Below are 15,721 nucleotides of genomic sequence, written 5' to 3'. Positions count from 1 at the left end.
TCTCTGCAGGGTAAATCCAGACAGCTAGCTAGACTATCTGTCCAATCTGAGTTTTCCGTCACACAACTAAAACTACATGTACACATGTTCCACCAAAACAAGTTCCTTCCCGAGGCTATTTTGCAGCGGCACCAGGGCTCCGTCCGGTGCTTAGTGCCGGCCAAGACGATTGTGATCGGTTTAAAGAAATGCCAATTAGGGCTGGGCGATATGGAGAAAATCAAATATCACGATATTTTTGACCAAATACCTCGATATCGATACCGCAACAATATTGTAGTGTTGACTGTTGGTGCTTTCACAAAATGTTTACACAATGAGATTTTTGATAAATAATCCTCAGTAATGTGGATGTAATGACTAAGTGGATAAAGGCAAATAATGTAACAGCTACAACAGTCTGGTAAGTTCAGAAAATGACATCACTTTACTGTAATGCAGCCTTTAAAACCAGGAAAAGACAACACTTATGACATATGACAATATTACGATATCCAAAATCTAAGACGATATCTAGTCTCGTATCACGATATCGATATAATATTGATATATTGCCCAGCTCTAATGCCAATAAACAAGAGCACATTTTTCTCCCATCCCAGAGCCTCCCCCTCAGCGCTGTAGAGGAACGTCTGGCAATGCGAGACTTAAGTAACCATAAACAGTGTGTTTTTGTTAAAAGTTGTAGTTGCCACTGTTGAGCTGTTTCTTTTGCAGAGGTTTCCCAGTCTGTGAGAATCCCAGTGCTGATTGGTTCTGGAGTGACCTATGACAACATCGAACGCTACCTTGACGCAAACGGGATGATCATCGGTTCTCATTTCAAGCAGGGTGGCCACTGGGCCAACGCAGTAGACCCGGAGCAAGTGAAGAGGTTCATGGGAAAGATCCGCGAGCTTCGAAAATGAGGTTTCCTGTCATCACCACCAGTGCCTCAGACATGTTTAATTACTGTCTGTACTGCCTCATTAAAACACATACAGCCACCACCTTAACAAAACAAGACTTTATTTTTTTTTTTTGTACATTTTATAAATACACGCAAATAGAAAAACATATTGAACTGTATTTACACTCGTCTAAAATGAACAATTTGTGTCTTACGTGAAAAAGTGAGAACCCGCTGAAAAGTACAAAATATTAACAGTGGTTGTGTAATTATTTCTTAAGGAGACTCAAACAAAAGGAACATTTATCTTAGGAAATTCACACATTTTCAAGCGACATGAATACCGTACAGGTCACCGTGATATGAAATAAGCTTTTATTACATTGTCACAAAAAAAACGTCTAAAGCTAAGGCACGTGATATAAAACATACTGAACACAATCACGCATAACCAGTGAAAAAAAACATGCCGTGATCCAACTGCATCATAGTTAACTCTTTTCGAGCTAATTTCTCTACAGGTTTGAAGTTTTCAGATTTGGATCAGTGTCACACAGTAACAACTTTTAGAATAACTTTCACACACCTCCAACTTCCTATAAGCCCTATTCCTACTAATATCTAATCAATCTAAACCACTCAACTGTCTTTTCATAATGTACAAAGGCTTTTATTTGAAAGTAACGGTGCGTTACTAATGCTTTCCAACCTGAGGGACAGACCGTGTCAATCACGAGGAGGGAGATCAGGAGATCTCGGGGGTTTCAGGTGCAAGGGGTGCAGTACAGGTTGCCTGTATTCAAATCAAAATAAACACGTGTGTGGTTCATTTGTCTGATGTTCGATCATTTTACTGCACCGGAATAGGTGAATCTCACATGCTTTGCCTTGGAGGATACGCAGAGTTGAACTGTGTGAGGTGAAACGATTGCAAAAAAAAAAACCTGAGTAAATTCAGAGTCAAGGCACTGTGCTGCACAACTTAGCTATGGTAGAGGCAACTGGAAACACACCCTCTCACACGCAGTCCCATCACTCCTGTTCAGTAGTTGTAGAGGCGCTGGCAGGGCTGCTTGAAGTGTCCGTAGCGTTTCTCTGCCGGGGAGAATCGCATCTTAGCCAGGTTGTGCCTGTGGAGGGCGCCGCGGCTCAGCTTCCTCTGCTCAGCCTGGGCCCTGGCCCTCTGGACAGCCAGCAGCTGGACGTTGCAGGGCAGAGGGATTCCCCAGGCAGCCAGACGCCACGATATGTGCGGCATTACTGCCACAGGCCTGGACAGACACAGGAGATGTATTATATTATGTGTTGATGATGGAATATATGGTGAAATACAATATGAGAGCGAGAGAGAGAAAGTATTGCTGTACAGCAGCTCTGAGTGAATGTTCTGGCTCTTACATCCTAGTGAACAAAAAATATTGCTGATTTAGAGCCCAAATGTGAGACACTTTTGAAAGGTTAACTTTTGGTCCTCATTTCTCACGATGTTAGTTTTGAATTAAATCTTGAGATTACAGTGAAAGTAACTTCAAGATTTTCATTTAAATGTGAGGTAACACAGGTGATTGAGCCTATATTTGCAGTATTACGAATAGGGATGGGACAAAATATCGATACGGCAATATGTCATTGTTCTTCGTGTGATACAATAATCAATACGCTGGTGCCAAATATGGATATTTTAATGAATAAACTAAGGCGCACTGAATAGATTTCCCTGCTCCCTGCATGGCTACTTAATGGCTCCTCAAGGTGGCGCTCAACACATGAAGGAGGGAAACTTGAACACAAGTTTACTAGCTGAAGAGAAAGAGGTTTTCAACAGGAAGGCAGACCAAGGGGGTAAGCTTCTCCTCGGACCGCGTAGCTCCTATGGCGCCATTTTGATGCTAACAAGCCATCACCTCCCATTAGCATTCCATTGACTGACATTCATTTTGACGTCACTTTGACAGAGAATAACTTTACATCTGAAGCGTTTAAAGACTTTTTTTGTCCGTTGTTTATTTCTAAAGAAACACAATATATAAAAGGCTCCATTACCTTGTACCTCACGTTATGGCTCCGTAGCAGAGGTTTTTGTAAAAATAGTCTCTCTCAGTTAGAGGCTGCGCAGTAGGGGTGGAACGGTACATGTATTTGTATTGAACCGAAACGGTACAGGCGTCTTGGTTCGGTACATGAATTTACATGGAGAATACACGGTATAAAAATAAATAAAACCCCGCCTTAGCTCTGAAGCTCCCGAGCTCCGCCTACATGTCAAGTTGGTCCAGTGAGTCCACACCAGAGCCATGTCTTTCTCTATCACTCTGGCCCCTACGAAGCAAACTAGTCCTTTCCATATACAACCAAACACGGATGTACCTCGACCACAAATGGCTTCCAGGCCCATTTGCTTCGCTGTTTGCTCCGCTTTTAGCTCCGCCGTTATTCGTTAGCTCCGCCGTTAGCTGTTAGCTGCTAGCTCCGCTGTTAGCGTGTGAAGCGAACGTCACAATTCGCCAACTGCTCTGTGTAAGAAGCTGCTCTTTTAACACCCCTGCTCTGTGCATTCACATATGAGAGCAGCGCTTGTCTCCCATAATCACACTACTAGCTAGCCGATTGTCTTATTTTGTTTACAAGTTCCAGATGGAGTCTGGAGATGATGTGGGGTTGCCTACTTATTGTTTAGGCTAGCTACTGTTTACATCTTACTTTATACGCTTCTGGCTGTTGCAGCTAGCTCAGGGGAGAGACTGGATGACACTAGGTGGTACAGCCTGAGACATGCACAATAAAAAGAATTGCCTTCTGCATTTTTGTTATGCTTTTCCCTCCATTGTACCGAACCGAACCGTAATGTCTGAACCGAGGTATGAACCGAACCGTGACTTCAGTGTACCGTTCCACCCTACTGCACAGTAACGCTCAGCCATCACCGGAAAAGTGCTTCTAATATCCTTCACTGCTCTCCGTCCAGAGACACGGGATCTGTTGGTCCATTAGCTATATAGGCCTAATGTCTATGAGGCAGACAGCAGTTTGAGGAAACTAACTAAGAAGGCCATTTCTTTTCCGTTTTCTCACTTTTTGCTGGCAGGTTTCGCTATAGAGCCCCCCCTACAGCTTCAGAATAGATATTTGACAGCTCCTATGTTTACTTGTGTCTGACTCATCGCTCGGTCAGTCTGCCGTTTCCTCTTTCTCTGTTCCCCTGACGATGCTTTCCTAGCCTTCTGCTTCTTTTTTGCCAGGTCAGCCATGACGATAGTGTGAAAAACTCCATCGCTACCTTGTTAGCCGGTTCCTGAATGGGCGTATGTGTGCAGTGCCATGAAGCAATTCATTACATTGCGAGACCTGATATCACGCCATACTTCCTATCGCTAAGGCCCGCGGCTCGCTGGCCGAAAGTTGCAAGGTTGTTTTTTCCGCTCACAGGCGCAACGGGGGAGCGAGACGACCACCATTCAACTCGAAAAAAGTCATATAACCATTCCAATGACTCCAAAGCTGTTCAGTTAAGATAAACTGAGCTAAAAAAAACTGCATAGTTCCCCTTTAAGTCCAAAGTTTGGACCCATAGTGGCTCTATAGTTCTGTAATTTTAATTTACAGAATGAAAAACTTGTGCAGCAGAAGGGTGCTGTTTTATTACAGTTTGGACTTGCGGTGAATAAAGAGAGAAAACCTGCTCTTAACTTTTTCACGGGCGTTTTGTATTCATAGGCCGATATCGTGATGTATCATTATGGGATTGTCTAGCAATATATTGATTATCGCAGACTTGCTGTACCATGATATTATCAGTATCGTGAGCCATGTATCCTGTATCGTATTGTGATAATCACGGACTGGGTGTCTGTGGCATGGACATTTCCCATGGGGGGGGTAAGGTGCACAGTTGAGACACTATATACATATGAAAAAAAATAAGTATGGTTTTATATACAGTGTGATATGCAGTGTGGGTTATTGCACATTATTTGAATATTGCCCAATAGTGGTGATCATATTCAATGAGTAATAGATATTAGACAATAAGAGTACAAGACAAGACATTGTACAGTATACAGGTATTGCATAGTAATGGGATTGCACAGTAATTATCAATAGTATTAAATATTAAATATTGCACAGTAGTGTGTAGAAGAAAGTCTGGGGGTTGGGGGGGTTAGACTATGAAGTCTGTGAAGTCAGTGCATGTGTGAGTTCAGAGTGGTTATGGCTTTTGGAAAAAAAACTGTTCTTGAATCTGTTAGTCCTTGTTCTGATGCACCTGTAGCACCTTTAAAGGAATAGTTTTGTATAGAATAGTCTTGGCGAGAGTTACAGTACATGAGAAGATTGATACAGCCCTCATGTCGGTCAATTAAATATCAAGCTGAAGTCAGAAGACTTAGCTTAGGACTGGAAACAGCTAGCCTGGCTCGGTTTAAAGGTAACAAAATCAACCTATCCGCAACTCTAAAGCTCACTAACTTGTTATACATATCTTGTGTGTTAAATCCATTCATTGACCAAAAAGCAAAAAAAAATACATATGTAGTTTTCCACACATACGACAGTATATATAATGGACCAACAGATCCCGTTGCTCTGGACGGAAACCAGTGAAAGATATTAGAAGCACTTTTCCGGTGATGGCTGAGCGTTACTGAGCAGCCTCCAACTGAGCTTGAAGACGTAGATGTGACGTGAGCAACCTGTCTGAAAGTTGGAAGTCTTCTGGTAGCTGTGCCAAGAGAAATCTCAATCATTCCCAATCTAGCAGAGACGGAGAGCGTAGGTATATGTAAGGAGATAACATAGGCACAGGCGAATTATTGATCACTAAAATGCTAGTTAACATTAGTAATTCAACTTAAACAGCTAATGTAAGTTGAAATTGCCTGCAAGCTTCTCCTGTACTATACGGTAATTCCTCTACTATGCGACAGTAAGTCGCGTGGTTATGGCACAATCGTTAGCCTATTTTTATAAAAACGTCTGCTACGGAGCCATAACGTGAGGTACAAGGTAATGGAGCCTTTTATACATTGTCATGTTTCTTTAGAAATAAACAATGGACAAATAAAGTCTTTAAACTCTTTAGATGTAAAGTTTTTCGTGGTCAAAGTGACGCCAAAATGAATGGCAGTCAATGGAATGCTAATGGCGGGTGAGTGCTAGGTAGCATCAAAATGGCGCCATAGGAGGTACGCTTTGTGGAAGCTGGCTTACCCCCTTGGCAAGCACAGCCCACCCAGTGGCTTGTTTGAATTTGGTTGACCAATCACAACAGAGTGGGCCAGCTGACCAATCAGAGCAGACTGGGCTTTTCAGGAAGGTGTTTCAGACAGAGGAGCTGTAGCAATGGGCAGTATGAGAAACATATTAGGTTTTTTTGAACATCAAAGCATGTAAACTTATTCTAGTAGACCCTAAGAGTACAAATATGATGCTGAAAAGGAGTATAAATAGGGCCCTTTAACTCTCTGAAAGAATGCAAATACACTTATTTATTAAAATGTCAAATTATTTCTTTACGCTAACATGGACGAGAAGTCCTAAAAGTGCTATGGATGATATATCGACTATGAGTTTGCATGTGAACGTCAATTCCCATGACAGCTGCCACTGTGGACAACCTGCCACTCCACCAAACACATCTTATTCATGTCAGAAAGCACTCACAGAGGGACGGTACAGATGGAGGCACAACAACAGCAATAGCAACACAGCTGGAAGAGGAAGCCAAGAAAAGGACCGACATTCATCCACATTCATTCAGAAGCAGAGAGAGAGTGGCTGGCACCCATGATAGTGGGTAGCTTGGAGCCGCAACAGACTTGGAGCTGAGAGCAGAACTTTGGAAGACATTTAAAGGAGCAGAATGCTTCTTTCTACCACTGCACATGTGCAACAATGTTAAGGCAATCTACACCCTTCCTTTCTCCTCTGTATTTTGCCACTGCAGGTTAATGAAGCCCTGTACCGCTTAGGCCGGCTACACACTGGCTGCGTGGCGTGAGCGTGTCAGCTGCGTGGCGTGTCCGTTCATATTTCGGGCTCCCATGTTAACAGGTTAGAGCTTACACACTGCGTGCGTGACACGCACGTCTTTGGCGTGGCTCGAGCCGCGCCGAAAACGCGTCAAACGCGGCAAAATAGAATAGGAAAAGATGTTTATATGTCATTTTGACACAAATACATATTAATAAATGACATGTTGATGTTTGAAAGTCTCTAGGTTTTGATATAAATGCAGATATAAATGTAATTTTTTTTAAAAATTGATTTTCTCATATTGCATCTGTCAATACAGAACGAAATATTCTGTAGCCTATTTTGCCGTCAATACTGCCGACGTTGTCTTTGCTGTAATCAAATCAGTATATATTTATGTTTAAGATGGTATTTCATTTTATCAATGGGAAACATACATGTGTACAGACAAGGCTAGTAGCAGCTGACACGCAACAGAAACGCCACAGAAACGCCACGCTCACGCCACGCAGCCAGTGTGTAGCCGGCCTTAGCTTCCATAATAAAATAGTTCCAGGACTCATTTTAAAATGTTTGAAAACGCACTTTGGGACTTTTAGATACATCAATATCATTCTTGATATTGATGTATAAAGGCCGATTTATGCTCCTGCATTCAATTGACGCCCTGGCTACGTACGTAGGTACATGCAGATACCGACCCTTTGCCGTAGCCTGATGTGCACCTCTCAAAAAATGTAACTACACGTTGCGGCAACCGCTCAGCCGTGGCTTGGTAGTGTTGCATTTCCCCCTACTCATTTCCTGGTTCTTCTCCAGAAACAACATGACATCAAGGAGAGGGTTAACTTTTCCTGCTACAGATTTCCCACCGTGGTGAGAAAGCACATTGGAGGCACTTTGTTTCTCTCACTATGAGACTCAAGAGGCGGTACTCGCTCCGAAGCTAATCACCGTCACTCTCTCATTCGCTCTACACACACTCCCCACGCACACACACACATGCAGGCCCTGCAATTCTCTTAAAGAGATCGACGCAACCACCAACGCACAGGTAGAAACTTCAGACCACCTACGTAGGCTACGGCGAAAGCTCTGCGTGGAGCCTCCACAGAACCATAAATAAGCCTTAAAGGAGAATTCCGGCCGATTTTTAACCTGAATCTTGATCGCTATATATCTCCGAGTACTGTCGATAGGAAAAAAAAACGAGCAAAATCGGTGCTAGCAAACTGGAGTTGCTGCAGCTACGTTCAGAGCTCCCAGTTAGCTAAAATGCCAGTTGTCGGGGCATCTTATAAAGAGTGCCTTTGTGCCTCTTAACAGACACAAAATGCAATTAAAATGTCTGTGCATGAACATGAACATGAACAGGGCCCTTACGTGACAACAAGATGTGTTTTCAACTCAGACATTGTGACGAAACCATTTAAATTCAAAGTACTGTCACCTGTCTCGATCCTGCCGGTAGCTAGCTCGGCCGTGCTAGCAGGCCCGACCGGCTTGCACAGTATTAGCGTTACTGAAGGCTAGCTGTAGTCTCGCGCTGAAGTCCCGTTGGAATTCAGTTGTTGAAGGAAATGGTAAACAAACAAACGTGAACCATTTCTTTTCCATAGTAGATCAACACACGTTATTCTTACTCCAAGCTTCTTCCCTTGTGAACACCCCCGATCTTCACTCTTCACACACTACGCTCCGATCTGCACACTAGTGTTTACCGACGGGAGAGAAAGCAGAAGCAAAGATGCCGGTCGGGCCTGCTAGCGCGGCCGAGCTAGCTACCGGCAGGATCAATTTGAATTTAAACGGTTTCTTCACAATGTCTGAGTTGAAAACACATCTTGTTGTCATGTAAGGGCCCTGTTCATGTTGCACAGACATTTTAATTGCATTTGTGTTTGTTAAGAGACACAAAGTCACTCTTTATAAGATGCCCCGAGAACTGGCATTTTAGCTAACTGGGAGCTCTGGACGTAGCTGCAGCAACTCAATTTGCTAGCACCGATTTTGCTAATTTTTTTTCCCCTATATTCCTATATAGCGATCAAGATTCAGGTAAAAATCGGCTGGTATTCTCCTTTAAGACGAATGTTTGTGAGCTGGAGTGTGTAGTTGGAAACTAACCTGGAGGTGTCCTCTTCATCAGAGCCCAGCTCCTCCTCCTCTCCACTCATCCTGCAGCTCATCTGGTAGACAGACATGCTGGGGTGCTCGATCAGCAGGTTCTCCAGGGGATCCACCTCAGGGGCTGATCGCAGCCTGCTCTCTGTACAAACAACATCCCAGTTCACACAGATCTGTTTTCATCCCAGTCTAACCCTACAGTCACATTAACTACAAAAGAGAGCGACACGCACTCGCTTTTGGGCGCTCCTGGGCGTGCCTAGCCTACTCCTGGTTGCTTGACAACAGTAAACAGAAATTCTCCGGTGGTACCTTAAAGCATGTCTTAAAAGTCACTTCAGAGGTATTGTCAAGTCACAAGAATGATGTTTTTGGATTTTGAAGTATTTATTTCTCGATAGAAGTAACAAAATATGAGATAAAATGCCAAACATATCAGATATATACAGAAATACGATGCCCTGAAGCGTTTCCGTCCTCTTCAATGATTTTCTTTGACTCGAGCGACCAACGTACATACTGTACCTCATGCTGCCTTCACACCGATTGGCAGTCGCTTTGTCGCATCGCTCAGCATTTGCATAAAATAGACTTCTTGTCTATTTCGGCCCAGCCTTGGTCATGACAAAACGGCCACTCCCACTGAAAATGAATGGCAGCCTGTCGCTTTTTCGCTGTCTCTTGTAGCTGTGTGACTGTAGGGTAAGCTGCACCCTCACTGAGCCAACATTTGAAAATGTATAGATGTGAATGTACAGTATTGGTGCACCTCTGGCAGGGTTTATTTCTCACCTGGGAGATTAACAAGCACCCATCCTCCCTCCTCAAACTCCATCAGCTCCTCGTAAGTGTCCTCTGCTGCCTCAAAGTCCTCCCCGGCGTTCCCAAGCAGATGAGAAAGAATCTTTCCGATCATCTTTATGCCTCTATTGCAATCTGTAAATAAACAACAGCAAGCAGGTGAATTGCAAGAATGCACCAAAGACCACGTTTAATCCTGATGCGATATTATATTGATTCTTTGGACAACGGTACGATATTTGCGGATATCTTGAAGTCCGTCAAGATGCAATGTCGATTTGATTTAATTGAGGGGCCTGCGATCGATATGAGACGATATCATAGGCCCATTTAACGCAGTTACATTTATAGCAACTCAAAAAAGACTAAAAACAGGATTTGACAATGTTATTACTGAGCCCATTCTAGACATTTAAATAAAAAAAAAAACTCTTCTTTTTAATAAATATATATATAAAATAAAAACATAAAGTGGGAATCTAAAATAAAAGGGGCATCTTATAGACGATATGATCGATATATTCACTGTAAATCGATAATATTGGATCATGGATCATTGATTAGATATATATGATCGATCCAGGTCGATGTATCGTTACACCCCTACCAAAAGACACAGCAAAGTAGTTTGGAATGTTTCTATATTTTAAATGTCAAAGTGAGCACTGAGTTGATCCGAGTTACCTCTTCCAACTCCTCCCTGCTTGTTTTTTTTGTTTTTTTGTGTGCAAATTAGCAATGCGAGTGGCTCCCCCTTGAGGCTGTCCCAATAAACACCCCCAAAGTCTTCCATGGACACATAGAACATGCCTGCTCTTGATCAACAACTGATTCCATTGCGCCAGCTCAGAAACCTGAGCAGCCTGAGTTGTGACGTTGTGAAGTTGTGTTGTGCCCGAGCTGAAATGGCTGAGGGAACACGATGATACATGAGGCTGAAATTACACTGAGCAGCAACATTATATCATCTCTGTGCTACTGGTTTTTTAGATTTCTTCCATGACCTCAGACTGCAGCTGACTGACCTTTTGTTCCCACCAGAAGCCCGGTGAAACTGATATCAACACTGTTTGTTTTCCCACGCGATTCTTGGGCAAAGATATTTTAGTCTCTTAATATTACTTAATGCACTAAAACTGAAGAAAAAAAAAATCCTACGGCCACAATAAATGAAAGTATAGTCAACGAAGTGATCATAAGATTACTGACCTCATCCCATTTACCCAATACAGTGTGTGAAGGTGTAATTAAGGGTCAATATTTACTGTATCTAATCCTTATATCTGCTGATTGTAAAGATTTTTTTCATGCAGACAACAACAGACCTTAATTTGTTTCCTTATCTGTTAAGTTCCCTCAGGTATATCTCAAAATGTATTATATGGCCGTGTTATACCATGATTTAGTAGATGTCTGCTGTCGTTGTTTAAGACAAACATATCCATAAATACACCTGTGTTTTCCCCACAGTGTCCGGATGCCTTCCTGCCTGCCTGTCACTGTGTTTGCCCGGAATGTAATGTCACCAGACCCCTCCCTGCAAGCACATACATAATCCCCCATCAAGCCTTTTATAACCTGATATCCGCAGAAAACAGCTGAGTGTGTGCTCAGATACTGTATAAGTGTTATATATAGTATATAGTGTACATTTCTTGTAATGAAACCTGGGCTCAGATATAAGTGCTGCTCGCATTAGGTATGGGTTTTGGTGGTGTTTGTCCGTACAGCATAGAATACATTACAAACCAAGTACCAAGAGAGTATTGTTCTTACAGAACAAAAGACAAATGCGACCCAATGGCTCATAACTGGCCAGAAGGCTATTGCTCAGTGGTCATAGTTACATTTTGACTTACCCGACCAAAATAAAGTGTTTGTCTTCGGGTGTGGTCGTTGTACAGAAAGGATCCCCGCTCTCTTGCTGTTCTTCAGAGATTGTTTTGATCTCAAAGTTGTTTATCGGCGAGAGTCCTCCTCCGTGCGTCCTGAAACGTCACCAAGCCCCGCCCATTGAGGCGGGACCGCGGACGGAGCGGGTGTGCGTCAGTCACTGCGTCATACATGCACACAAACCAAATCCAAGACCGCTTTTCCTTCTGCAAAGATATTAGGACAGAAATTCATATTTGTGAACACTGTCTTCTCAAGCTATAACTCAGAGTGGAACAGTTATAGATAAGCTATGTCTATAGGAACAGTAACCGAACTTGCAAACAACGTAGTGGACAAAAAGGTATTTCTAGTACCGTAGACTAACGTTAGTAAGAAAGTTTCAAAAATGGACAGTAACCTAATGTATGTTCCCCACAACCACTCAAACATGCTCTTTTGAAGCAGCAGCACCAGAAAGCACAGGGAGGCATTTCTTCTGTGAAAACTAGTAAGTTAAACTTATTTTATACTTACCGGTTTGTGCATGAGCGAACAACAAGCTAGCTAGCTAGCTAGCTAACTCCATAATGTTTTTTAAAGAGTTTTATCGAAGACTAGTTCCAGATAATTCACCAAACAGCTATGTGTGCGCGTGCGCGAGACGTTGCGTTTTTGTCAAAGGGAAAATGTAAAACCTTCCGAGAGAAGAGAAAAGAGGGACAATAAGCAAACACAGTGCCAGCAGCCATGGTGTTAACAAAGAATTTCTAATAAGGTAGACGGGCTTTGGTGTTAATTAATAGCATTAATGGCACAGCTTGGTTTTCATCTTTGTCACCTCCAAATAAAAAGATCAACCCGCCGCCTTAAATTGAGTAATTCTTGACTCTCCTTTTCTAGCTCATGCTTGGGTTTGTTTTGACTTTACTGCGCACAATAACAATAGGAAGGAATAGGAAGGACTCTCTCAGTATAGACACATGACATGTTTTATCTAAAAATAATTATATGGTTTGTGGCTTTACGACATATTGACGTACCGGTAGATTATCTTTGGTGGAAAATCATAATCTTGGCTCGATTGTATACTCTCTGATACACTTTTGGAAACCAGGAAGTGGGGCGACTCTACGCTGCCAATCCGGGTCCTTCCACCCGTCGTATGCAGAGTTTGAGAAAAGCCGAACGCACGCTAAATCAAAAACTACCGCTTTGCTTGGCACATTTAGGACAGGACTGAAGGTAAATTTAATAAGTACTTTTTGAGGGGAGGCTGGTGGTAGCTGTCTTCTATGTCTTGTATTTGCTTAAATAGAGATGAAGAAATGAATCCCTCGGTGCTTGAAGTCTTGTTTTGTTCGGTAATAAAATAGAAACTAAACGTGGTATGTGTATGCGTTGTTGACTGTCTTCATTATCGTCGAAACGTTCTCTTTGGAAAAAAAAACAAACGACAACATTTATGTCAGTTTATATAGCTAGCAGTCAGTTTAGACCAGTAGCTACTCGACTAACGAACACACTTAACTCCATACTCTCAAGCCTAACTCCATATAGAAACCGGGGTAATTTTAATTTGGATTAAATAATGTTAGGTGTTGCCACCTACAATTCGACCCGAGATATTTTAAGAATTGATTGACAGCCGCCACGTTGTCATTCGGTGTACCTGCAGTGTATAAAGCATTACATAATTATACATAATTTTTTTGAAATACAGTTGTGTATTTGTAATGTATGGAAATGCATTTCAATAATTTATTTGTTGCTATTTTGTGCTGTTTAGGTTTCGTTGAACTTACAAGTAAAAGTGAAACCGAATTTGTCCTGACAGTCATGAAGCCTATACTAGGTTCGTTCATCTAATGTTATATTATGCCAGTTCCCAGGGATGTGGGTCTCCCAGGAAGAAAAAAAACAATCATATACAGCATGTATGCATTGCCTGGTGAACTTAATTTCTTTGACTACAAAAGTTACAGGACTGTTGGACTTAGCCCCAGGTTCACAGGATTTGTGTTAGATTTGCACCACTAAAGAACATTATGAACTAATGTGGGTCTTGCATTACCACCTAATTGTGTGGCCCTGTCTTGTAGAGGGCCCTTCGTCAAAATCTCTTTTTAAGCTTACTACACACCAAGCCGATAATCGGCCGTTGGACAGTCTGGCGAGGTCAGTGACTCTAGTCTGTTCGGTGTGTTCCGTGCCGTCGGCCTTCATTTTGGCCGATTTGACATGTATAATCGGCGTGGCGGGCACTGCCAGCAGTCGGACTCAAATGACCAATCTGATTGGTAGAGAGCTAATCCGGAAACGAGGAGCGGAATGAGCGTGACTAGAGTCTCTCAAAATCTGACGAAAATCTTTTAAACTGACCTTTGTCGATCTGAAATGAAGACAGATTCAGCAACTGCACAGCCTATTTCTCACTTAAAATGTTTTCAGAAAACACGTTTCGGTGAACTATTTTAGTACAATACGAGATCGTATTCTGAACAAGCCGTCATACCCACGTGACGCGTTCGTCCAATCAGCTGCTGGTTTTCATTTTTTAGGCGACAATACAGATTAGCGCCGCCTGCTGTTATGGAGACGTATTACGTCTCGTCTCTTTGGTGTGTTCCGAGGCATTTTTTTGACCAACTCGGGGAGACTGATCAGTCCAACTGCCTTTTCTGCCGACGGTCGGCCGTCTGGTCGGTGTGTCTGGGCCTTTAGACATCATGATTGCAAAATGGCACACAGCTAGACTAGGTTTGGTGTTTTAGTAGATGCTGCCATGCTAACCCCGTCGAAATAATCGTGTCAAAACTCATTAAAAAAAAATGAATTCTGTGCGGCAAAATGTGGTCTTCCTCTGATCTGAACCATGGCTTAAAGTTACTACACACAGTAACTTACACACATGGCTTAAATATGTTTTAGGAAAGACACCCACAGTAGCTTTGACTGTTCCCTTCTCTTCTCTATGATGCCAGGGTCTCAACGCAGGGATGGCTCCACGGATGGATGATGTCATGCGTCTGTGCTGTGAATTATCAGCTCACGATCAGATCAAGGTGGCCGTGAAAAGCTCCACCAAAGGGGCCATGGTGGCAGGAGGAACTGCCTTCGTGGGCGGGCTGCTCGGTGGACCTCCAGGCATCGCTGTTGGTAAGAATAAATACTCGGACAAACACTACAGATTCTGACTTTTTGTATTTCTGAAGTAGACTCGACAGCTGCCTGCGCTGACTGGGGGCTGTAAGATTTCTAGGATTCCACACCTTGAAGGATCATACACAGCTCTGAGCAGGCTATTATTTACATTACAGATGAGACTGTTTGAAGATTTGAATACTAATTCTTATAACCACCTCTTCTTCATTCTTATTCACTGTTAAGTTATTGGTAGAAAACAAATCCACAGGGATTTGCTGCTTTTCTCTGTCTTGGATCATGTTGATTAAAAAATCTTTGGGTTTGTCACTCTGGGTGGGACAACACTATCAGTTTAGACTCTGAACTGATAAGGATTGTGCTGATGACTGAGAATACTAGGGGTGGGAGGAAAAATCGATACACAGATGCCAAGTATCGATCTATTATAATATGTGTTGGTCAGTTTGTCCTCTTGACAATCCCATTTTGCAGCATTGATGAACAGACAGAGAAATGTATCTTTTTAGATAAAACAGATATGACAAAATTTCCTTTTGGGGACATATTTTGAAATTGGGAAAAAATTTTAAGTTGGAAAAAAGGTAACAAATTGCGATAAATAGCAGAATATTGCAGTATGTTTAAAATCGCAAGAATATCGTACCGTGACATAAGTATCATGATGATATCGTATCATGAGACCTCTGGTGATTCCCACCCCTAGAGAATACCAGCCATAGCCTCGCCTCTTTCTTTTTTTTTTTTTTAAGATAATTTTTTTTGGGAATGTTTGGCCTTTATTAGATAGGACAGCCGAAGGCGGACAATGGGGAGAGAGAGGGGGAATGACATGCAGCAAAGATCAGTGGGTCGGAATTGAACCTGCGGCCACTGCGGTAAGGACTGAGCCTC

General features: G+C 42.5%; 3 protein-coding genes across 9 annotated transcripts in view; 2 read left to right on the top strand and 1 right to left on the bottom strand.

Annotated features, from left to right (window-relative positions):
• Positions 1–2,707, top strand: part of zgc:162297 (uncharacterized protein LOC555865 homolog) — a 15,003-nt gene extending 12,296 nt beyond the window's left edge. For 4 of the 5 annotated variants that reach the window (XM_031290679.2, XM_031290677.2, XM_031290678.2 and 1 more), the window contains exon 7: positions 718–1,345. In XM_031290679.2, the coding sequence (XP_031146539.1) occupies positions 718–908 (191 nt within the window). In that variant the 3' untranslated portion in view covers positions 909–1,345. Of the gene's footprint in view, positions 1–717; positions 1,346–2,695 lie in introns of those variants that run through there. The other variant, XM_031290676.1, reaches the window with a different exon arrangement.
• On the bottom strand, positions 1,223–11,778 carry si:ch211-260e23.9. Its single transcript, XM_031290680.2, has 4 exons — positions 11,650–11,778; positions 9,782–9,925; positions 8,990–9,131; positions 1,223–2,160 (listed from the first exon to the last, which is right to left on the bottom strand). Exons 2-4 carry the CDS (start codon positions 9,903–9,905, stop codon positions 1,932–1,934), a joined length of 495 nt encoding a protein of 164 aa, XP_031146540.2. The 5' UTR covers positions 9,906–9,925; positions 11,650–11,778; the 3' UTR covers positions 1,223–1,931.
• The window catches only part of LOC116043770 (protein C19orf12 homolog), a 27,012-nt gene continuing 23,066 nt past the window's right edge, over positions 11,776–15,721 (top strand). Inside the window, exons 1-2 of one of the 3 annotated variants that reach the window (XM_035999796.1) lie at positions 11,776–12,173; positions 14,647–14,821. In XM_035999796.1, the coding sequence (XP_035855689.1) occupies positions 14,662–14,821 (160 nt within the window). In that variant the 5' untranslated portion in view covers positions 11,776–12,173; positions 14,647–14,661. Of the gene's footprint in view, positions 12,174–12,784; positions 12,908–14,645; positions 14,822–15,721 lie in introns of those variants that run through there. The other 2 variants (XM_035999795.1, XM_035999794.1) reach the window with 2 other exon arrangements.

This window comes from Sander lucioperca, chromosome 3 (genome assembly GCF_008315115.2).
Source record: "Sander lucioperca isolate FBNREF2018 chromosome 3, SLUC_FBN_1.2, whole genome shotgun sequence".
NCBI classification, from domain to species: Eukaryota; Metazoa; Chordata; class Actinopteri; order Perciformes; family Percidae; genus Sander; species Sander lucioperca.
The sequence above is the reverse complement of the archived record's forward strand: the minus strand, read 5'-3'. Positions and strand labels throughout refer to the sequence as shown.

Excerpts from the sequence above, each read along its gene's own strand:
- si:ch211-260e23.9 (XM_031290680.2), bottom strand. The coding sequence starts at position 9,905 with ATGATCGGAAAGATTCTTTCTCATCTGCTTGGGAACGCCGGGGAGGAC. Across the intron at positions 9,132-9,781 it reads GGTGCTTGTTAATCTCCCAG|AGAGCAGGCTGCGATCAGCC; the intron begins GTGAGAAATAAA and ends TTGTTTGTACAG. Across the intron at positions 2,161-8,989 it reads GATGAAGAGGACACCTCCAG|GCCTGTGGCAGTAATGCCGC; the intron begins GTTAGTTTCCAA and ends GTGTCTGTCCAG.